Here is a 24,373-nt window from a genome sequence, read left to right on the forward strand (position 1 = left end):
ATCCATTGCTTTAATAAACTAATTACATGTATCCAAAACTATAACCAACCAGTGACACAAAGCTGTGTCTTCATCACATAACTCTAAATGACTACAAGAAATGTTCACCCCAGCTTAAAATCCAAAATCTTTTAAACGAATATTGCATGGAATTTATTAACCATTTTTATGAAACAATAAAGGTTTGGGTTATCGTCAAAACAATAATTTCCCAGCAGTCACAAAGCAAACATATGCTTTATTCATTTTTAAAGCAAATTCATTAAACCAAATATCCAAAACAAACTAAAGCGAACATTTTAATTGTCTTCACAGGGACTTGAGTTATTTCCTTCCAGTTAAAAATATGTTTCATATAACTCGACTAGTTTATGTTCAAAACCAAAAAGGAAAAAAACCAAGTGATTTATAATTGCAGAATCACATGACTGTGTGCAATATGAGGCTATAGTGAGTCATAGTCATGAGTGACATCATAGTCAAAAGTGTCATGTAATATTCAGGGTTGTACCGTCTGCATGGAAATATAGTCATGTATGTTATGTTATATATGGTTGTACAAATCGGTCTGTAATTTCAGTTCATATGTGACATTATGCTTTGACTGTAATTAACCGTATGGTCATATTTAAAAAAAAACATCAACAGTGAGCAAATAAAATGTTACAGATGAGTAAAAAGCCTTAGTGGTGGCACATCTTCCCTCAAACAACATCTCTCTACCAGAATAAAAACAATTAAACTAATGCTGAGCAATCATAATGGGTAATGTTTTCTGAGGCTTGCAGTAACGCGTTTCTATCTAGATCTGGTCTTGGATAAAATCACCCAGAACAACCTAGCAAGCACATAACAACACCGGGACAATGACCCACAGCACCCTAACATTGTGAGTTTGGCATCGGCAAGCACCCCTCACTTTCATCAGAAAACGTGGGGTCTTGTGGGTTTCCAAACACAGAATGGCTAGACAGGCTATATATTGTTCCTCAAAAGCATGTGAAGCAGTACTGTGCTTGTTTTCTAAACCACTGTGACCAACATGTGACATTTCACACATTAGTAATGTTGATAATTGATTTATTTGGCAAACAGCACAGCAAGAAAATTCATTTAGACATTGTGCAAATATCAAGTAGGGGGCAGTATTTTCCCTTTCAGTTCCAGCGGTTCCAGTAACTCCTGCACAAAAAAGTCCCTTTCTCTAACCAAACTCCACCTTTTACTGTCTCCTCGTGACTTCTCCTCTCTCACCCTATTTAAAAAACATTTAAAACCTTCACCATTCCTCTCTCTTTGCATGTTCTGATTGGTTCCAGATCTCTTCCACTAGCTGACTCAACATTCCACAGCTGGCCACAGCACTGTGTCACCTAAAGGTCTTGCCAAGAAAAGGAAAGAAACAGTTGCGAACCATCAAGAATGAGAGACCGAAGAGATGTTTTTGAGGCTCTTTATGGTGCACTTTCATCAATTTCTGGCCACTTTTACTTCTGTTTCCACTGTTTTGTACCACTAAACTTCAACCAAGTTTGATTTGTAATACCTATACTTTTTTGAGGGACCCGGCTTCTGACCCAAAGAACATCAAATTTCGGCTGCACATATTTTAGAAAGCAAACAAGGAGTATCACAACAAACAGTCACTTCGAAGGTCACAGTTAAAAAAAATACTGTCTATCTTTTTGGTCCAAAATGTGCTCAAAGGTCCAGTTCACTCCAAAATAAAAGTCTATCATCATTTACTCATTCTCGAGTCGTTCCAAATGTGTAGACATTTCGTTGTCCTGAGGAACACAGAGAAAGAAATTTGGAAGAATGCTTATAACCAAACAGTTCTTGGCCGCCATTGACTACCATAGTAGGAAAAACTACAATGGTAGTCAAAAGTGCCCAAAAACTGCTTTCCTACTTTCTTTACAATATCTTGTTTTGTATTCAATAGAACAATAGACATTTATAAAGCCATGTTTCTTACTGCGGTAGTCAAAGGTGGCCAACAATAGTCTGTTTATTTAGCTATAGTTTGATGACAAAACTGTCCCTAAAAATCTGACAGAACATCACCTTATGGATGTCGTTTTAAAAATGTCAACATTCTTAATTTAAATTGCATAGTTTTAATATGTAGCTATTATAACTGTGATGTTTACCCAGTAATCTAGCTAAGTGTGTGTATGTGAAGTATGGAAATGCAGTAATATTTTGGAGAGAGTTTTGCACCTTAGGATAACTATAGTTTGACATACAAATTATCTCATGATGTGGAAAAACACGATTACAAACTGTACTTCCATAACCAGATAAAACAAAAGGTAAAACTGTAAAGTAACTGTAACTGTTGTTGCATCACACACTAGCAAATCCACACAGGTCCCCTTGAGACGATGATGGTTGACAGAGGTTTAGATGGGGTGTGGTCTGTGAGTACTGAATGGACGTACCTTTGGATAAAAGTCATCACCTGCGCTCTACACAGCTCCTCGAACCAACAAACCAACATGTACATTTTCTCATTGAGTTGCTGCCTAAGCAGATTTTCCACAGATATTCAGTTTGAACACATACAGCATTATTCTCCCTGTTCGTTCAGCTCCATGTCCGAAACAAGAATGTTTTTCTCTGTTTCTTCTGAGGGGGCAGAGTTGGTGCGGCTGTACCGAGCACCCTCATAGGAACCTGCGGAGCCAAAGCTCCGCCTACGATACAGATAAATCCCACCCACCACCAGAGCAATCAGAAGAAGAGCTGCAACCAAAACCTGAATTAAAACATGGAGACTGTTCACCCCAGCTGGAAAAGAGAGAAAATAACAAGCTTTAACAGCAGTTTTCATCTGACAGACCAATTTGAAACATGTAACAAGATGTCAAATGTATTAACTTACATTGAACTACAGGTTCTGCTGTGGGTCCTGTTGAAAATAAAACGGCAAACAGAGAGAAAAGTTGGACTCAGGGTTCTTTATGTAAGTACATTACATGCCTCTAACAGGTGTGACATCTCATACCTCGTGGCCGTTTACAGATGATACCATGCGTTCTGTTTTTGCAGGATCCGGGTCTCCAGAGACCTGTGTTGCTCTGAACCCAGAAGCAGCTGTTGGCAGACAGCATGCTTAGATTCGCATCCTGCTGCTCCCAGTTACTGTAATCCACCGCTGCACTATCTGACCACTCCAGACTGCCTCCTGTAAAACCACACACATACAGCTTTAGACAAATCACATTTTTGGATCATTAAAGTAAATTAAGGTTATCGGTTAAAGGTCCCTGCCTTTGGAGTTAAAGGTCATTCCGAGCCAAGCGCCGTGGGCTTGTTCTTGAAAACTTTGCATGTGTTCCCAAACAAAACCATTTTCGTTTTCATCCACTATTGACAACAGCTTAGCTCCCACTGTGGGAAAAGAAAGCTATTTTTTATGTATTGAAAAAGAAAAGCTATGACAAAAAAAATTAAAATAGAGAGACACAAAACATTTACATAAATTATGTGTGTACTTCTTCGGTTTAAATAAACACATTTTTGTATGTTTTGGGGAGGATGTTACCTTTGCTACAGGTGTGCATGGCCTCATGTTTCAGCTTCAGTTCATGGAGAATGAATGAATAGCAGTGATTTCGGAAAGGAATCCAGGACCAGTTGCCTACAGGCTGTGGGCAAAAACCTGGATACATCCACTTGTGGTCCATTGTTCTCTCTGACAGAAACAAAACAATAAAAACATATGAAATAACATTTATTTTTTTCAGACTTAAAACATATGGAACTAGTTGAGACTTGGAAATAGAAGTTAATTTAAGCGCATTGTAAACTGTGGTTGCATACTGCACATTTAAGATTTTATGCATACAGAAAATGTACATAATGTGCAAAAATAGCATGCCATTGTGAAACAATGTTATTATAGTTAAAACTAAAAACATATCTGTTTGCTGAAAAATCTAATAAAATATTGGATTAATTATAATTTTAAAAACTTAGAGTACAAAAATTTGAAGATGTAAACTACACATTTTTTTAACATTTTTCCTTGGGAATAAAACTGAAATAAATTTAAGCTGAGGCAACAAAATGATGAACTGAAAAAAAAAATGCAAACCTTAATAACAACATGACAAAGAAAATGGATAACAAAATGACAAAAGCAAATAAGTTAAATATTAAACTAAAATGAACATAAAAGCTACAAAAATTAAAACGATACTAAAACGATGTTAATAAACCTATAATTTAAACTGAAAGCAAAACCATAATAACATTTTGTTTCAAACATACTGTAATATTTTCTTACCAGTGTTAATTTCACAAATGGCTGCATTCAGTTTCATATTACATGCAGCCACACTCCATTTGCCCTCGGTTGTCATGTGACCACATCCATACATATTATTGGGCTCTCCATCCTGCCAGTCACTGAAAGTCATCTCCTCTTCACCAAACCACGTGTAGCTTCGCCCCTAATAATAAAACCAGCAATAGTTGCAACTTTGACATGTTCAGTGAAGTGACACAGCTTAAAATCAAACAACATAATGTCACTCACGCCATCGTTTTGTAATGCAATCCAGGCGGGTTTGCGGACAGCGTTGAGGAGGAGGGTGAGGTAGGCATGTTGTCGTGGGTCCCGTACTGCTGCCAGTGTTCCATTAACAGATTCACACACCTGCAGTGCCGCGTACCAGTCAAGACGCTTCTGCAAGACCCGGTACTGAACGCCAACAAACTGTAATGGACCATCTAATGCTGGAGGTAGTGGGTCCTTAACCGAAGGAAAGCCAGGGTCTAGAAACACAAAGATTTGCAGTAAGCGTGATTGAAATCAAACTTCGATGCACCTAATCTTATAACTAGACAATGACAGCAACAAACTATGCAACTGAACTATTTTCTTCTAGGGTTTCTTTGTAAACGTTTTCAGGGTTGCTTTTGTGGAAGGCCCCGTGTCTAAGCTATTATCCTCTGGCAGGCTTTGAGGTTCAAACACAAATCTGTTAAGCCGTTGGACTGGGATTCACGCCATTAATATGGTAAACTCATTTCGCTCTGAGCAGGGGCGTAGCACAGAATCTCGGGGCCTGTGCATAGGCAATGTGTGTTTCCCCTCCACGCTATTTTTAAGTAAATTGTTATATTTATGTATAATACAGCGCTGAATCTCATTTCTGTATGAAGTGTGATATACTTAAATATGAGTAGATCCTCTCAGTATCCCCTGTGGTCCAAAACATTACACATTTAACTATTGAACAGTAAAAAATCTAGTACTAGTACTAGTACTGCATAAATGGTACCAATAATACCACTTTATGACTGTAACTGTGATTTAAAATGTTTAATGCCAAGTCGAGGTAATAAAAAATGTCCTAAATACACTAGCACATCTTTTTATAACTTTTTTATTTATTGGCCTTTTTAACTTAAGCATGCTACTATTTTAATTAAATGTTTATATATTATTAAGGATTAAATGAATATGTCAGAAGAACTGCCTCAACGTCGTACATATCCAAAGTTTACCTCAATACGCAGATAAAAACAAAAAGTGAGATGTTTGTCCCTTCATGCGCTCCATAGTCTGGTTTACATTGTTTTGAAGTGATTGTTTTAAAAGTGAGCTGCCTGCACTGTATATTCAATTCCAACCATTTTTTGGGTTGTCTGCAAAATATTGGATATTGGATAAGTGAGATGTTTCCCCACCTTTGTCCTTCATGCAGATGAAGCCGTGTTTCTCAGCGTCACACTTGCGAGATGCCCACGTGCCCATCATCCGGTGAGGACTGCCATTCAGGAGCAGCACGCAGTTACCCTGATGACACAAACACATGCATGTTGACCACAAATAGGGAGAGTAGGAGAACAAACAGTCTGTTTGTTCAATTTTAACTATTAAAGCAGTACCGGGCTTTTATTTTGTTTGTTGTCCACTGGTTCTCCCGGGGCCCAGTTAGTATAGCTGAGTAGTCCAGGTTCAAACCACCTAAACTGAGCTTGGGATTCTGAGGAAAGCCCCACCCACACATGAAAACTGCTGTTGGGTAGCAGGGTAACAAGGAATGCTGTTTTAGGAAAAATAGAAAACGAAAAAAAGAGGTTTGATTGTTTATAATAACACAAGCTAACACTACACAAAGCCCATATGTTTTTACATTGCACACATGCTTTACCTTGCACAATATGATTTGGCACCGTCACTATCGTGGCTCCATGTGATAGGCAGGCCTTAGAGGCGGAGTCCCAGGTGCTACGACCCGACAGCTCCTCCCCAAACATCTTATAACACTGTCGTAATGAAAACAGGAATAAAACAAGAAAAAATTATGGAAACATTATAAATAAAATGAATGCTGATAAATGAATATTAGTCATGCCAAAAAAAAGAAAATAGGCCAAAATATCTAGCGCCCCACCTCTCCCTTGAGTGCTCACTCTAGCTTTTATCAAAAGACGAGCATTTAAGCCCACCATAACAACGGCAAATAGTACAATGAATGCTCAACACTAGCGGACAGAAAATGACACGCAAGCTCTATGTGATGAGTGACTGCGCATGCCTGCCTTTATGTTTCTTTATTGTCGGAGATCATGTGCATTGACTCGTGCTGGTTTTAGATCCTAGCTTTAAACGCAACAGACTCTTCACATATTGATATGAATGAACAGCAGAACGATCTGTAAGTAACTGATGATGTAGCTCACGTGGACTGCCATCCAACAGGTGCTGATATCATTGAAGCTCCTTTTAATCCTGTTTACATGAACAGACTCTGTTGTTCTTGTTTTCATTAAAATGATTGTGCCACATATATAAACTTATTTTATCTTACCTGACTACTGTTATGCATATGATAATTCTAGTACTACAATGTTTAGATGGTTGGTAACAAATGTGATTGTAATGACCAAGGAAATATAATATATTTAGAATCGCTTTAAAATATGTTCTTTTTAATTAAGTGGTTTGAGTGTGTGTACTTCACAAAATGATATTATAAAAATATTTTTATAGTCATGCATCCTGAATTTTCAGTGTTGGTTTCGGCCCAGAATTTTAATTTCGGTGCGTCACTAATGAATATACACAATGTCTGTACAAAAAGTATTTATATATTGCTGCTGTCCTTCTAAAACCTTGTATCTCCAAATTTCATGTTTGTTTGTTTTTTTGCCATGAAACATTTATGTTTGTCACTGGGTTTTGTAAATGTCTGACCAGCCGAAAGTATTAAATCATTTAAAAAGCAGTGGTTTTTTCATTCCCTGAAAAACAACGAAATTGGACATACAAGGTTTTGAAAACACAGCTAAGCTCTTTAAAATACAGTTTCCAAATAAAAAAGATGAGGAATTTTAGAAGCCTTCAGCCTTGCAAATCCTCATTATACTTTGCTCTAGTGAAACAGTATTATTGTGTAAATAAAGCTGAGTGAAAATGTGTTTCACCTTGTGCTGGAAAGGGCTCCAGCCCGGAGGGCATCCGGCGGGTTTGAGCGGAAGAGAGGGTGTGGGGGGAATGGTACCAGTCACATTAACCCTTTTACACACAAATGGAAGATCGACATGACACTTCTGGTCTGACCAATCGCCTGAGGGAAAATAAACACGGAATTGACTGCTGAATCAACAACTTTGCTTATTCCACAAATGATTCCCTAATATTACTGTACAGTATACGTTTGTTTATTATATGGCTCACTGGAATACTTGATTCTGATTGGTCGGTTGTGACATTTATTGTAACAGTACTTTCCTCATCCCAGGTTTGCATTTGTAACAAATAAGTGTAACAATGTTTTGTGTCAAATGATTTACTCACATGGCTGTGCATTTCGCAGTACATCCAGTCAGAAGTTTAAGGGATCATATGACACGGCTAAAACTAATATTATTGTTGGTTTTAGATGTAATGCTCAAATTGGTTCAAAAACGCTGTATTTTACTGATTGGTTGAATACTGCAAGCGTGTGATGGAAATGTAACGCCTTTTACCATATTTGGAACATCCAGTTCCAAAGCAATTGTACTGACAGGTACGCCCACCTTACATTTGGGCGGTCTTAGTCAAATCATAGCACGAACTGATGTGGATTTGTGGGTGTGTGGTTACACAAGGCATGATTGGCAGGTCTGGGTGAGCTTGCCTTTGAGATAGAATGCATGTTTTTTTCGGACACTGTACTTTATGCAATTTTACGTGTCTAATACATGCCTGGGCAACTTATAACCCACCAAAAGACATAACAACACATTTTCGCATCATAGAACTCCTTTAAAGCAAACGATCAAACTCAGGCTATGTCAAATCAAAGTAAACAGGTGTGTAAATGTAAGTGTTTACAATCAAACCTTTTGAGGCAGAGACCTGGACGCATTTGGGCTCTTTGCTGATTGGACGAGGCTGTCCTTGCCCCCAGGACACATAGTTGAGCACAGAGTGATCAGACCACCTAAATCGCCCATAGCTTTTAAAAGTATGTAGCCCCATCCACCACAGGTCATCTTCTTTGCGGGACATCTGGACAGAGTTACATTTTATAATTTTCATGTATAGTTGCTTTTTGCCCGCTCTCTGCAACCCAATCAGACCTACAAACAGACCTGGGTCTGTTTTTTTATTAGAATAAAGTATGTGAATTCGTTATGTATGTCTTTACCATGCGTAGAGTGTTGACCAAAAACTGATTCTCTCCAGGAGAGTGCACGGAGACCAGAGAGGCGTCAAGCCAGGAGCAGATCCTTTTAGCTTGGTCCCACGTGGAGCGATGTTTCGAGAGCTTATACTGAGCTTCCTCAAAGTTGACCCACTCTAAACCAGTGTCTACAAACACACACAACCTTAAATTATATTCAAAATCATATTGAACTATACGTTTCTAAAGGTGAAAAAGAGAAGATAACATTGACAAAGATAATTGTGAGCATTACCTTCATTGTTCTCAGGTTTCTCTTCCACCTTCCCTGCAACACACAAATACAGATTTACAGACTGTTCAGAAATAATGTAAGACCTGTAGGCATGTGCATTGGTTACCTTTTGGTATTTTGCAGATCCAGTCTAGCTCAGATTCACAATGTGACACCAGCCAGTTGGTATCAGCCATGTTTGCTGCTCCACACTCAGCAGACCCATAATTCCCCCTGCCAAAGTTCTGATAGGTCACCTGAAACAGCGGGGTGATACCATTATTCAGTGGTGGTAACAGCTGATAAAACAATGGTACTTTTATATATGTTAAAGCAGTAAATTATTTCCAGGTTTACAGGTGTTACATATGGTACTCTAATGTTTATATATATATATATATATATATATATATATATATATATAAATTCTATATAGATTGAATTCAAAGAAATGTACAAAACTCACAGCCGATCCATCACTCCATGTCCAGCTGTCGCTATTCCGGCGAGAAATCCCAATCCATAGCCAGTGCTGCTCATGATCCTCCGCCTCCCTGCCCACACAGCCAATCAGAAAGTGTTATTGTTTAGTCACTCACCAAATCAAGGACACAAGGACACCTAAAGCATTTAGTCAAATCACGATGCTAAAACTTGCTAATTCATCAATTCATGAAAATATCTTGATTGTATCACAACAAAAAATTTGAATTGTATTTTTTTCAACTTCTTTAATTACATTTTTTTAGAGGATCTATTGACAGAAATGCAATATAATAGACATAACTATGTCTTCAGAGGTCTATAAAAAGCTTACATAATGAAGCGTTAGATTTTTATTACCTTAGACTGAGCCATTTCTATCTACATAAACCGCGGGTCCCCTTACATGGAATTCCCCATGTTGTTTCTACAGTAGCCCTAAATCTCCTCCAGCAAAGCAAAAACGTGACAACATCTTAGAGCACTTTTCCACAGCAGCGAACCCTCAGGGCCCTCTGTGATGACCTAAACCAGTGTTTCTCAAACTTTTCCTGCCATTCCCCACTTGGGAGGTAAGGAAGGGGTGCGAGCCCCACCTGTCCCCAATAGCCAAATACAAAATGGTAAACGCTTTGGATAAAAAAGCGTCTGTTAAGAAAATTACTAAATTAAATAAGGTCCACTGTCTGATTGGTTTTCTCTGCGGGTGCCGAAACTCCAGTTCTTTTCTTTGCGATCTGATGTTGTTTTAAGTAATTTTAAGATTTGAGTGTATGGTCAATAATAAAGTAAATTATCCACCCGTCTGTCGCGCCCCACTTGTCATGTCTCTATTCCCCACCAGTGGGGCCCGCCCCACACTTTGAGAAACACTGACCTAAACTATCGTAAAAATTATATTGAAAAACTTAAGAGTCTGCCGATTTTCCCTATTAGATATGACTTCCTGGATCGATGAGGACTCTATCCACATGAGATTTCCAAGTCTCACGAGAGTAATTCAAAATTACGAAAGAATGCCTTCAATTAGCATACCGCTGGCTGACAGTAAAGTAAATCAACGGGAGAGTTACATTTTCAGTGACAGTAAAACTGACCAATCATAATCTTCTTTCTAAATGGGTGTGATTCGATTTTTGCAGATTTTCCAGCATCTGGGGGGTTGTTCACTAGCAATCTCATAAAGTGGAAGAAGCACCCAAAGCAGGTACACCAACCGCAAAAAAAACTGCCATTGTGTACGTTAGTCTGTGTTGGTTTTATGATCAGACTGGGAGGCAATGTCAGTCGTGTGTTTGCAACCAGGTCCATTATTCCGTTGAAGAGCGCAAAAATGCGCGGCTCGCCGAATAAAAATACATATGTTATAATGATGTGAATTTATATTGTGTGTCCAATCCGAGAACAGTTTGTAATCGCGTTGTGTCGAACAAGACTCACATGGAAACATAACTGTAACGGTTTCAGACTGTGTTTTGGAAAGGTTAGGTGCGATGGTGGAAAAGCCCCCTTAGTCCTGTGTCTGCCCCGTAGTGCTTCGAAAGGGAAGGGGTGGAATGAGCCAGCCATTTGCATCCTCACCACTACATGCCACTTAAATCTCAAGGTCAAGTAGACCCACACACATACCCAAATGCTTCATGGAGAATCTTGAATACAAAAGCCTCCTCGTCTGGCGTGCTGAAGCTGGCGAGCTGAGCTCCATGTTTCTGGCAGAACCTGTGAGCTTGAATCCAAGTCAACCTCTTCTCCAACGCACCTGCATGAAAGACCTACGAAAGCACAGTGATGAGGAAAGCGCACACCCGAACACAAATAAAAACAGAAGTGTTAATACACACGCACCTTGAAGCAATGGCGGAAAGCGTTGGTGCTTTTCCAACCCGATGGGCATGCTCCTGTCAGGGAGGGTGTGGGCTGGGGAACAGGGGGGCTGGGGATGAAAGACGAGTCCGGGTTCTGTTTGCAGATGTATTTGGAGCGGATGCTGGCGCAATCTTTCACTTCCCACAGCCCCATGGCCTGACCGGCCACCATCAGCACACAACCACCTTTTATCTGCGCTGCGAGACCAGAGAGCAGGACATCAGGCAAATACATGATTAGGTAGAAAAAGTTCATTTAGGAATAACTATTGAACATCTCGAGTGTGTGTGTGTGTGTGTGTTTCTGTACCTGGCTCATCTCTGTTCCAGTTGGTGTAAGTGAGCTCCTCTCCCGTGATCCAGTGGAACGGGCCGGTGCTGTTCTCATTGTACAGCCCCAACCAGAACTGATCGTCAGAGCGTCCTAACACCAGACTACTCACAAAAGCCTGCTCAAATCTGAACACTTACACATTTAGGACTTCACATATTTCACACATTTAGATACAGAGTTTACATTTATGAAAGCATAGAAAAATACACGTGACCAGTACCTGTTATTAATAACAACAAGCGTGGCATTGTTGCTATTGCACATTACTTTTGCGTCATTAAAAGTTAAAGATTCTTCTCCAACTTTGAAACAGGAAGGACTGTGCCACCTCCAGCCCTGAGAAAGAAGGAGAGATATGAATGCATCATCACGCAGGATTGAGAAGTACTGCATTATAAGGTATTTCATATAGATCATTTAGGAGGATGTAAACAACGCTGGTCGCTGGTTAAAATGTATTTACATACGTAAGATATAAAATAGTTAAGAATGAATCCAGAAGTGCCTCTGGACAAGTGTTTATATCTTGCAATATGGCTGAGATGCTGGTTTGATCTTGGCCAGCTGTTCAACGGCAGACTTAAAGTGGCAGTGTGTTTTATGTTTATTATAAAATCTTTACAGTTCTCCTATTTCTTCATGAGCCTAAACCAATGCTAAAAAGAGCAAATGAAAGTATTCACAATACGAACACACACAGTGACACAGATATTTGAAAGGAATGTATTCGGTTTACACATCAGCACTTGGCAGGAGGCAGTAACTGGAGCCGTCTGCCAGCTGTCTGCTCTAGCATAGAACAACAACAAGACAGATGTTCCTTATCCCTTGTGTGACAATGCTGGAATCACAACCTCTGCTTTGAAAGTATTAATATTAGTCTTAAAACTAAATTTGCTATTGCATATCCTTGTTGGTGTCTGATCTAATCTGTGGACGCACTTTCCACTTTTCCAGTATTTCCAAAATATTGTATGGGCAAGCACAACATTTCACAAACAATATAAATTCTAGTTTTAAAATCTTTTCATTTTAACATCTTCTGCTTAAAAGCTTTGGTTTTGTAAGCTATGAACTCTGACCTACACCATGGCCTCCTGGGTCACAGCTCCTAAGGAGGCTATAACAGATGTCTATATTCAGGGTCACAGCAAGGTAACAGCCATAATGCACATAAGCACACACAAAAATCAAGAAAAATTGAGAGATTTTAAACAAAGAATTGATGGAGACCTTGGTGAACTGAAGGACTTAAGAGAGACATGTGGAGAATAAGAAATCTAACTGTTGTATGCATGTATTCAAGACCGTGTGCAATCATTTTTGTGAATCAGGTCACAATGTCCTGATTCAACATTCAGTTTGTGACCGCATTCAGAACAATGCAAATTTAACCTACACATCTAACCTTCATAATTTAGAACCATTTGTTAAGTGAGCATCAAACATCAAAAAGGTTTTGTGTGTGCGTGCGTGCGTGCGTGCGTCAGTGTTTACTGTATGCTTGTGTCAGGTCTGGGTCTACTGACCACATCTGGAGTTTGAACAGTATGACACAGCAGTGGCTGTGAATAGAGTCTTTATGCACACAGAGAGGCAGAAAGTGAGAGAAAGAGCAGGCGAGAGCGAAAAGCAAGTATGTGGGTGGAGAAATCCAGCAAAAAATTCCAACCAGAACACTAGAGGAGCTTTAGAAGATAAAACAAAGATAATAATCAAAGGATCAAAACTAATTAAAAATGGATAAGGTACAGAAATAAAAAGCTAGAGATTGAATGAAAAGAGTGAATTACCCGTTTACACCCGTGATCCTCTATGTGTTCATCGGTTTTCTGTGCGTTTTTCTTACAGATCGAAGGTAAAGAGTAATTACATGGGCTATCGTTCCAACGCCCCTCCTACAAACACACACACACAAAGAATAAAGGGTGGTCATTATGAAGCGATGGCAAAAGAGATGCCATTCTTTAAAGATCAGATCTACAAAGGATAAGACTCAACTCACAGGCCCCCAAATGGTGACACAATCCTCATTGACGTTTCGGAAGTTGTTGGGTTCAAACGGGTGCCAGTAGGTGAAGATGACCGGAGTGCGATCCGTCCACTCAAAGTTCATCTGCATAACTGTATCATGCAGACCAATCCACAGCTCCTCTATATCTGAGAAACGGGAAGAGAGATATGCAGTGACAACGTTGACGTGTGAGTCAATGAAAGTTTCCATATACTGAGGAAAATCTGGGATTTTATATCTAAGCGTACCTCTCTTCATATGCTTGGTAATAAATTCAAGCTCCGGGAGCGTGTGGAGGCTGACAAGGTTAGCCTCCATCTTCTGACATGTTTTGTGGGCGGAGTTCCAATCCAGGTTATCTGTGTTCAGCCAATAGCAGCCTGCCTGGAAGTTCTGCCAGCCCACATCGCACTGGTAACGTCCATCGTCTGCCCAAGAGTCTATTAAACACAAAAGCATTTCCATAAATGCATACAGACAAAGAGACATATATCTCAGACATAAGAAATAAATGGAAGTGTAACTCCAAACAGCTGTGACATTGCTGTGTGCAAGCCACAAATGTGCACATACGCAATGGGACACATACCTGTGGTGAAGGGGTCCAGAGTCGCGTTAGGCCGTTTCTTGCAGATGTAAGGGAGAGCCACTGAACAGTCCCGGTTGTGCCAGCGACCCTGAGCATCAGTACTGATCACCCCACAATTCTCCTCCTCGTCATAGCTCGGCAAATCTGTAACATACACACTCACTAGGTAAAAATACATCACTCCAACAGTAAGGCAAGACACTATATGATTTTAATATAAAAACTGGTCTCCTAATAAGAACCAGTATGGAGGTTGTTCACTAGAAATTAAAATACAGTTTCAAAACGTCAAGGTAGGTGTGGCTATAAAAGGGTGTGACCTCACCTGCTTCCCAGTTCAGGAATTTAAAGGGGGCGGAGTCAGCCCACTGCCAGCCACCATTGAGGTCAAGATCATTCAGACCCATCCAGAGGGTGGCGCTGTATCCAGTAAGCAAACCTACAGTACACGCAGACTTTAAAACACATTTCACAACAAAAGGGATGTGATGTATACAAACTTCTGCTTTGTTATGCATTTAATTTTTCTTCACCACAATTGTTTAAACAAATTTTTTACCCAAAAATTCATTTCTCCAGTTAACAGCTCTCTATAAGCAAAACCACATTTTTTTTTTTTTTAAATCCACATTTGTTTTTTAAAGTTATTTCTGTGCCACTTTATCAAGACAAGTTTTAAACACTCCTTTCATTTGTCATTGGTCAATCAAACAAATATCGCTGCCTTGCATTGGTTGAGCCACATGTTATGTCTGGGCCAGACTTTCATTTAATTTGATTTAATACAGAAATGACACGTTACACTTTTAATTTAATGAACATTAATGCATCATCATCATTAGTAGTTCTGCTTTTCACCATTGATATAGATTTGTTCTTCTAATTTAATGATGCTGAGCAGGTCTGCTCCCTGCTGGTGGCAGCTGGTCCTTGCTTCACTCCAGGACAGTGTGGCTTGAAAGTTGAACTGGTAACAATTATCCATCAAAGGGTTTATGTCCCAGAAAGTCTCGCAGCCAGCACCTTGTGAAAAATCGAAAGAAAACAAAGACAGACAAATTTACAATATGATAACTCAAAGATATCATCTTGCACAATGAACTTTGAACAATGATTTTAATCCAGGTCTACATATGACATGAGGCTGACTTTACTTTTCACTGGACAGAAACCCCAGCGCTGGTCTTTTCCATAATCATGGGTAGTTGCACACCAATGGAAGCCATCCTCCCTGCCCACACTAGTGCAGCTGTGGAACCACTGGCCATCGTACAGGAAGGGGAAATAACATGGACTGCCGTGAGAGTTTCCCTGGATGGTGTAGATTTCTGTGGAGAAGCAAGTGAACTTAAATCATAGAATGCACAGAATTTGAAAAATTCACTTTCCTTGTTCATCTCTTTCTATTACTTGGTAAAATAAGAATAGGTAAGAACATTTAGAGTCAAATCAGATACATTTTCTTGGAATCAATTATCAGATAAAAAAAACATGGGAAAATATAATACAATACATTAAATAATAAATTTCCATATATCGGAACCAAGTGCAAGAACCTTTTTATTTATGAAAAAGACAATTCCTTCCAATGTATTGTAATAATGTAATGCATTAACAATTTATTATGAAGCATATTTTTATAGATATGAAATAATACATTGGAAAATATATTTTCTTTGCATAAGGGGTGTGTTTTTTGAAGATTTTTAAATGAGAAGAAACCTAAACACAACACCATCTTTGCAAGGCAACTATATAGTTAAAATTATTTTTAAAAATCAAAGATTAATCATTAAAGAAAAGAGACTTCAGTAAACAATCAGTTTGATGTACAAATATTCAATGACAACATCTCTACTGGAAAGATTGTAGAATGGATTCAGTGGAAGATTGTTTACCTTTAATCTTCAGTTTCTTAAGACTAAAATGATCTACAATGGAGCTTGAATGTGAAAAGGTTCAGGCTGGATTCACTGCGGAACGTTTTCAAGACCAACGTCAAGACAAGCTTTGAATTTGGTTGGACAAAGATGTTTCAAATCTGAAGGTTGCAGAGGCTTTATGTACTGTAAAGTCCTAAAGATCTGTACAATGGGATCAGACAGACAGAGAGAAAGACATGCTGTATAGACAAACAGCGAGACAGACTAAACAGACAGACAGTTGCAGTACAGTGCTATTAAAGGCCAGTGTGAAGCATGGAATTGAGTGCCTTTGTCATAATCATAGTCTCCCTTCCTTAACTCCACTTCCCCCTTCCCTCTTTGCATTTTCACACTTTCTTTCTCTTCGTTTCCCCTCGGATGGAATGCAGCTATTACTATAGAAACCCCTAGGCATTCTGAATGTACAGATGAGCTTTCGGTTAACAAAGACAGAGAGAGAAAGTGTGTGAAGGAAGTGAGAGATGAATTAAACTACAGAAAAAGAGGATTAGGTATAGGAAAAGCTGAGAGCACATTTCTGCCTGAGGAACTGATTGTTTCTGAAGTTCAGAGATGTGGAAAAGTAGGACACTCAACAAAACCAAACACATCTCAAATCTTGCATATAAATACTCTGAGAACTTTCAAAACCCACACAGCTTATTCTTGAATACACACACTCTCAGATCTGTGTTTGCATGATGTCACTGGCAACTGTTTGTCAAGAACACTTCAAATGCAATATGCTTCAGCACTGAGAGCAGGAAACATCAAAGAGAAGGAAAATATGCTGTTGGGGTAAATCTATCTGATCCACAAATAGTGCAGACTAGTGATAACAATTTAACAGTTCTCCCTTTGAATTCCCTTATAAATAATCGGTATATTAAATAATAAATATAAATGCCATAACAATTCCATTAATGGTTTTGTAAGTATGATTATGAACTTTGATATTATATATAAACTATAGTGCTGTCAAAAGATGAATCGCGACTAATCGCATCCTGAGTAAAAGTTTGCTCTTACATAATATACGTATGTGTACCGTGCATATTAATTATTTATTTATTAAAACATACACATACATGCATACATTTAAAAAAAAATCAAAATGAATAAACATGTATATGTAGGCTAATTTATAAATTATTGGTAAATATAAATAAATACATGTTACAATTTCCTAAATATGTATAAATTTATGTGTAATTTTTTATAGATACAAAATGTATAAGCACAGTACATAGATATATATTATGTTAACTCAAACTTTTATTCGTTTGACTGCCCTCACAAAGAAATCCTTAATCATTGTAAATCAAGTATACCGCAAATTAATTACTAAATGCATCATGAACGACTGATTTAAGAAAGTACATTTACAACCATGAGACAGGTTGTCTGATGCAATTCATTGTACAAAAGCGCAGGAGAGACTTTTAATTTGCTTTTTGGTACGTAGCCAATCTGTACAAGTTTAATGTTGCTCACTGCCAAAAATCCTTTTGAAGATAAAAATGTAGCCTAAATATCACTGAGGTCCACGGGACATGTGGGTCTTGCCTCTGTCTGGAATACCTTTCTGTATTTCCTATACTTTCTAGAATTCTAAAGCAGAAATCCCAACTCTGAAACATAGCTGACCTTGGTAGGGCTTGGCACAAAGGTACTGATTGTCGCCATAGACTCGCCACCCTGACTTTTGCTGTGTGCCGATGACCGTCATGTTCCCACCACTGAGGACCAATTTAGGGGCGGGCAAGTACGTTTCGAGTGTATCTAGGAACCTGCTGCAGCTCCAGGTCCAGCGGACTCGCGGGGGCTCATAATCACACCGGAACACGCCCAGCGGAGACCTGTTGCCCAATGAGCTCACGTTGCCGACGGTGATTCCAAGGCAGAGGGAGGAGCCCATGTTGAAGAGCCGTCCTCTGGTGACCCATTTCCAAAGCTGGGATTCATCCGTGCAGGAAGAGGATATGTACAACACGTGATCTCGTACCCCCAAGCAGCCCTGCTCCAGCTCGTGGAAAAACGCAAAAGTGTTCGATTCATCGGAATGGGCTGTGGCAGAGAAAGATAGAGAGAGAGAGATTAGCTGAGTTCCAATATCCCTAAAATAGCACACAATCAATAGCCATGGCGATGTCTGCTTTGACAGCTGTGTTTTTTGTTTTCTGATGCTGTTTTGATACCAATAAACATTTACATCATTCTGGAGCCACTGATCTTACAGACAATTTCTGTCGACATCACAATGCCATCTGTTTTGATTGTGTGTTATCACTAGAGCAGAATAAGCAAACCTGTTTTGATTCCCATTTATCAACTCGCATGTTCAACAAAAAAAAAACTAGTTCATAGCCAACACAAGCTAAGCACAAACCCAGCATAAACCAACCCGCAGATTCTTTGTTGTTGAGTTGATCTATGTGCCTATACATGCGGTGGTTGCAAAACACTGATTTACTTTAAGCAGAAAAGTCATTTTTTAAAGGACACCTGGGTTTTGGCTTTTTGTTTATTGTGTGCATGCTCTGTTTATGGCATTACTTTTTATCAGTTTTTATCTCTCAGGGTTTGGTTTTGGAACACATTATATGTCTAACTCCAAGAACATAGATAGACATTTAAGAAAACAAACCCTGAATAAAATGTCCTGAGAGAGAGCTGTGACATTTGACAATCTAGACCAGGAAGAAAATTGAGACGGAATGTATTCTGTCACCTCATGAGGACAAACCCCTGTCCAGCTGCAAAAAAAAGCATTTAAACTATACTTCTTTGATAAAGAAGGCCATTTCAATGCTTAATCTAATCCTACTATTTGAATGAGTTGAAAAGACAGATTCTGTCATTATGTTTGCGACAATATGTTAGGCTATCATTTATAGAATGCTCAACAGTGAAAGCGTTCACATAGCATCAGGAAAATACAAGTATCGGATCGGGACTCGAATTGGCAGATACTCAAAATAAAATGCCTCAGATCGGGGACACTAAAAGTGTGATCGGGACATCCCTAGTCACTACTCTGACACTATCACAGTGTCAGAGTGAGTGAGTGAGTGAGTGAGTGAGTGAGTGGTCCTATGCACTCATCTCACTACTGTGAATCATGTCTCATTAACATCATGCTGCAAACAAGTCCAGAGCCTGGCAACGGAATACCTATGGAAAAATCCTAAATCAAATTTAACTAGCGAGACGTTAAATAATAAAGGCTGAAAAAGATCCAGCTAATATTTTCCACCAGCTTTCCACTTACTAATGAAAAGCAATTGTGACAAAGCGGGATTAAAACAATTATTTCTTTCTATGTTTTTCAGCCTCTCTCTTTCTTTAAAATAACGGGATAAGTTTGAGACATCACGGGACCTGAGCGAGCCATGTAATTGGTGGAGGTAAGACCCTGGAGAGAATGATGGGTGGTACAGAAATGTGTGGTTACATAAACATCAAAGAGTTTGTCAACCAGCCTCTGACAGATAAAGGGCAAAGCATAAATTAGTCATTGGATTTTAGCAAGCTCAGACATTTCTTGAGCGTCTTCTCAATGTCTTTGAATTGTGTGAACACTTGGTAGGTCACGCTAACAGACGCAGAGCAGTGAAGCCAAGCATTTTACATCACAGGCTAGATAAAAAGAAACAAATTAAATCGATGTGAAGCTGATGAAGTGTTAGGACTTGAACCACAAGGTTGGTTCGGTGCATGCAAAGAGAGACAAAAAGATCAGAACGTTGGTACCCTATACTAACCCTAAAGGAGTAATTCACCCATTTTAGTATAATTTTGCATTACAAAATAAATGAATAACTATTAATAGATTTATATATTTAAATAATTTAATATCCAAATATGGTTTCTCTCAAGTGTCAAATAAAAATGTTTCTTCTAAATGAGTCCTTGACCCAGAACTATGGCATAGAAAATATATGAAAATAACTATGCCAACAGGTTGAAGATGGTCAGTAAACAACATTTAAAAACATAATGCGTCAGTACAACAACTACAATGCAGCAGAGCTTGAGACTTACAAAAACAGAGAGAAACAAATGCTTTATATGATACATTACGGATACTGAAAGGGGCTATACAGTGAATTTAAAGGCTGTCAGACATAGTTATTGAGTAGCCTTAAACCTTACAGGAAGAAGCTTTTTCAGTCTGTGGCTTTGGCATGAACATTTTTTAACCTTTTTCCAGATGGCAGATGAAACCACTCTATGGGTGATTCTGCACAGCCCTGTGAATTAATTTAGATCGCCGAGAATATAATGTTGACATTGATATGACTAGTGTGGGTGAAATGTGTCTTTTTCATCACTATTGGTGTACAGTGGTCTTAATACAGAGGATTTGATGCAAGACTTTACGTCTGGTAAGCATGCAAACACAAAGTCAAAACAATTAGCCTGACAGATTATATTGAATGACAAAAACAAATATACTTGACAGGATCATTTACCAGATATTTTAAAACAACTAGGCTATTTCACACTTTATGGAGGTAAACTTATGCACATTCTTCCAGCTAATTACTAACAATGCCAACATATTAGAAACCACATAATGTCTTCTAAATTTGTGATACAAGCCCCTAGAAATAAAAAACTGAAGAAACAAGGACCCACTAGGGGAGTAAATTGTGAACTGAAGGGTGTGTGGGTTTAGAACCCTGATTTTAAGCTACCAAAGCTACATTTGTATTATCACAGATGCTTTTTGTTTATCTGTCATTTTCAAGAGGAGAGAGAGAGAGAGAGAGAGAGAGAGAGAGAGAGAGAGGAGGGGTTTACAAGCCAGCTGGGAAACAGGGAGAAGAGAGAGAGTTGAAAGGGGGAGCAAAGGAAGGGTGCAGAGAGAGGTCAGAGTTAGATGATCATTTGTTCTGTAAACACAGAGATTGACAAACACACCGGAAATTCAGGCTGGGTATTTGTTTTTTGGCTCCTGCTACTGCATTGTCAATCCAGTCAGAACTCTGACCTGCAATCTAACCCCAAACAAAACAGGTCTAATCTGATACTTCAAGGATTAGCTAAAAGATACATTGGATCAGTTTTAAGGTATTTTGATGTTCTGTATACCCACGGGAGTCTGGGATTCAGAAATGCATTTGTCTGTGCAGGACACGGAACTTTCATTAAAATACACTTAAGACTAGGATACTACTGTAATTTAAAGGATGTTTTTAGTCTCCAAACACTATGATGAATTTATAGACGCACATGACAAATCTGTTGTGTGTAGTCGTGTTTTTTCCCAGTTGCTTGAAATTCATAGATGGCATAGTTGAAAAATATTGTCTTGGAATGATTTCTGCACACAAATACAAAAGAAGGAGAAAGAAGTGAATATGTGAGATGTCCCTCAGTTTGCAACTAGGCCAACATCCATCTTCTCCTGTCAAGTCTTAGATGTAGTATTCTTTTCTCACATCTAACATGTCTAACAACAGCTTACTGTTCCACTAAACGACTTTTTTCTTTTTAATAAGTCCTAGGTCCTTGCAGTTCCTGACACAGAGGTGCAAAAACATCTCGTCTGTCCGGCTTGGATGGACTGTGAAGTTGTGAGAGGCACTAAAAACGAAAGATCACGGAGACGGCGGTCAGTTGTCAGCTGCGACTTGTTGTGCAACCGGGTATTTAGAGCACATCTGCCCGCGGGGATGCACAAAGCGCAGGTTAACAGAGCGGTGCGAAACGAACAACATCTGCCAACAAGCACTACAACTGCCCCCGTATAATCGACATCAAAATGTCCTATTACTTTTCCAAAGTAAGTTACTCTATAAAACATAAAAGCGACCAGAGCACTCCCCTCCCCCGTTCTCCCTTCCTCCCTCACATCTGTTTCCACTCAAGAGTTTGGACTTTCGTGGCAATGTGGCATTCCTTCACATCGGTGCGGCCACAGAGCCAACACAACATACCACGACGACACTCCAAAAGTCTTCACGTTATTAACATCATATTACGCATGTATATGAACAAAGAGGCTGCAGTTGCACAAAGGCGCAAGGGAGGAATTCGTAATAAACCGTAACAAACGCGTCTTACCTGCGTGCGCGGTGCTCCGCTCCAGACTTAATACAAGAAATAAATATAAAGTGCATTTGCAAACACGTATCCACGCGCGCTCCCGGTGCCCGTCGTCGTGATGACGCATGCCTGCAGAGCAGAGAGGAGAAACGGAAAGAAAAACAGCGGATTCCTCTTCTCGTTAAAAAGAGAAGCAGGAACGGATGGATTGTGTCAGATGGGATGTGAGGAGCTGTGTGCGTGGACTGAATGAGCGCCGCAGACCGTTCACTTTCACTGGACGCGCACGCACTCACACGTCCCAGGGAAGTGAGGGAAGGCGGAGAAATAAGTTTGAATGACTACCCGACACCCAGGATGTGTTCAGGTCAGAATGAGACAGAAGTCTGGACCTTTTGGCTCTTTGGGAAAGGCATCGACATGCGCAATTGTTCGTTTATATTTCATTCGGATATTTTCTTTATAATTTATAGTAAAAAAAACGCTATAGGACCAAACGTACATTTGTTATCTAGCGGACGCTTTTTTGAAAAGCGACGTAACCGCGTAGAATCATAAGAAATGTAAACTTACTTTTAAAAATTACTGTGATTTTAGCGTAATTTAAAATAACTTATATTAGGCCTATTTAAAAACTAATTTAAGCGAATTTAAATATGCATTTGCATATTTGGGATATGCATGCTCTTTGATGCAATAACACCATGGTCTGTTTGTATACTTGATTCTGATTGGCTGGAATGTGTGAGTTATAACCGCTTGATGCACGGGTAGTTCAAGTCATTTTGATGCCATTGGAAATTCACTGACAAAAATAATTGACATTTTCAGCTACCTGGCCCAAAAAATACACCATTAACATTAATAACAGCTTTAACTTGGCAAATAGCCAATGGTATAAGCGGGATAAACCACAGCTTGCCGTGCATTACAGTATTTTAACCACCTCCACGTTAGCTAGCTGTGGTTTATCCGATTTACTGATTCAAAATATTGTTTACACTTGCGAGATTATTAAAAGGTAGGCTACATACATTTCCGCCTGATATTGTTTAAACACGTTTAACATTGCATGAGGCGTTTATGGCTCATGCAGAATATATTTCACAATCATTACAGAAAAAAGATTCAGACAGGGAAGCAAGTGTTAAATGAAACTGGCTTTGTTTCCTAGCATCTGGTTTTTGACAGTATGAGCACAAATTAGACAGGCCAGTCTCCTCTCACATCCTTTTCTTTGCAGTCAATTTCTTCTGACAAATATGTGAATTTAATTTAGACAGCTATACAATACTCAGATTGTTTAAGACTATTTTGCATTGCATGATGTGTCCCCTGTAACCTAATCATGCATTAGATCACTATGGCTGAAATAGTTTGGCTTTGAACCGTTAGACAGGCCCGGTGTGGTAAAGTAATCAGCCACAGAATCAAGCTACTGCTTTCAGGATTTGTCCGAAACAAACCCGAATTCATAAATCTACCAAGCGCTGATATTGAATGTGTTCCTAAGCATTATAGGGTAAAGCGAAAACCAGTGAAACATGTGAAGAGTTTATTTGCAAGAAAAACAACAAGAATAATATTACTCAGACAAATTCTACTATAAATGTAGTCAACGTAGTAGTCAGTGTACACAATATGGTAATATATTTAGCAAAATGTATGCAAATATAGTTGCTGTTGTCTATCCCGCTAAAATCCATTAGAATTGGTTGACAGCACGTATTGGTTTGGAACCACGTGACTACACAGCGGCGAGATCAAGTGTCATAACTCTATTTCAATGGCTGTGAAGTGTCATAACTCTTTCAACGGTTTGAACAAACAGATAATACAGATCCAACTTTACTAAGGAGCCGGAGCAACACAGCATCTGTATTGCTTTCTGATTCAAATCAAACGCACACAGGTCTACTTTTTAAAGTCAAGAACGGAGCGAATAAAATTGATGCATATGTTGCATATATTCGTCATGTGTGGCTTGGTGTTTATTGGACTTCTGCATCTATTCGTCATGTGTGTATCCATTATTTTCACTTTTCAAAACACTTTCATTTGTTAACAGATATGATGTTCCGAAAAGCACACATTCAGTGTTCGAGGTAAAAATACTTTACTAATAAGTATTTTTGGAGTATCTGTACTTTACTTGAGCCTTTATATTTCTGCAGACTTCTCTTAGAGGAATAATATTCGGGT

The 24,373-nt window shown here is 39.0% G+C and overlaps 1 protein-coding gene across 2 annotated transcripts; it reads right to left on the reverse strand.

Moving 5' to 3' along the window:
- Positions 1-133: 133 nt before the first annotated feature.
- mrc2 (mannose receptor, C-type 2) lies at positions 134-22,479 on the reverse strand. Of its 2 annotated transcripts, none has more exons than XM_079457389.1 (29): positions 22,190-22,479; positions 17,765-18,184; positions 15,347-15,520; positions 15,051-15,215; positions 14,518-14,631; positions 14,193-14,336; positions 13,852-14,043; positions 13,595-13,743; positions 13,383-13,487; positions 11,810-11,925; positions 11,566-11,714; positions 11,236-11,453; positions 11,020-11,162; positions 9,374-9,461; positions 9,035-9,164; positions 8,929-8,961; positions 8,658-8,821; positions 8,350-8,518; positions 7,447-7,589; positions 6,171-6,285; positions 5,905-6,062; positions 5,704-5,812; positions 4,547-4,785; positions 4,295-4,460; positions 3,551-3,700; positions 3,277-3,396; positions 3,011-3,190; positions 2,888-2,914; positions 134-2,793 (listed from the first exon to the last, which is right to left on the reverse strand). In XM_079457389.1, exons 1-29 carry the CDS (start codon positions 22,296-22,298, stop codon positions 2,573-2,575), a joined length of 4,410 nt encoding a protein of 1,469 aa, XP_079313515.1. In that variant the 5' UTR covers positions 22,299-22,479; the 3' UTR covers positions 134-2,572. The 2 variants fall into 2 exon arrangements, with proteins under 2 accessions (XP_079313515.1, XP_079313514.1); XM_079457388.1 differs by having other exon boundaries at positions 13,595-13,749.
- Between the last annotated feature and the right edge of the window lie 1,894 nt (positions 22,480-24,373).

This window comes from Barbatula barbatula, assembly GCF_947034865.1.
Source record: "Barbatula barbatula genome assembly, chromosome: 5".
NCBI lineage: Eukaryota > Metazoa > Chordata > Actinopteri > Cypriniformes > Nemacheilidae > Barbatula > Barbatula barbatula.

Bases quoted from the DNA above. Each gene is read 5' to 3' on its own strand.
- mrc2 (XM_079457388.1), bottom strand. From the start codon at position 22,298: ATGCGTCATCACGACGACGGGCACCGGGAGCGCGCGTGGATACGTGTT. The intron at 15,216-15,346 runs GTAAAGTCAGCC...ATTTTTCACAAG, and splicing joins GGGTTTCTGTCCAGTGAAAA to GTGCTGGCTGCGAGACTTTC. The intron at 2,794-2,887 runs GTAAGTTAATAC...TCTCTTTTCCAG, and splicing joins AGCAGAACCTGTAGTTCAAT to CTGGGGTGAACAGTCTCCAT.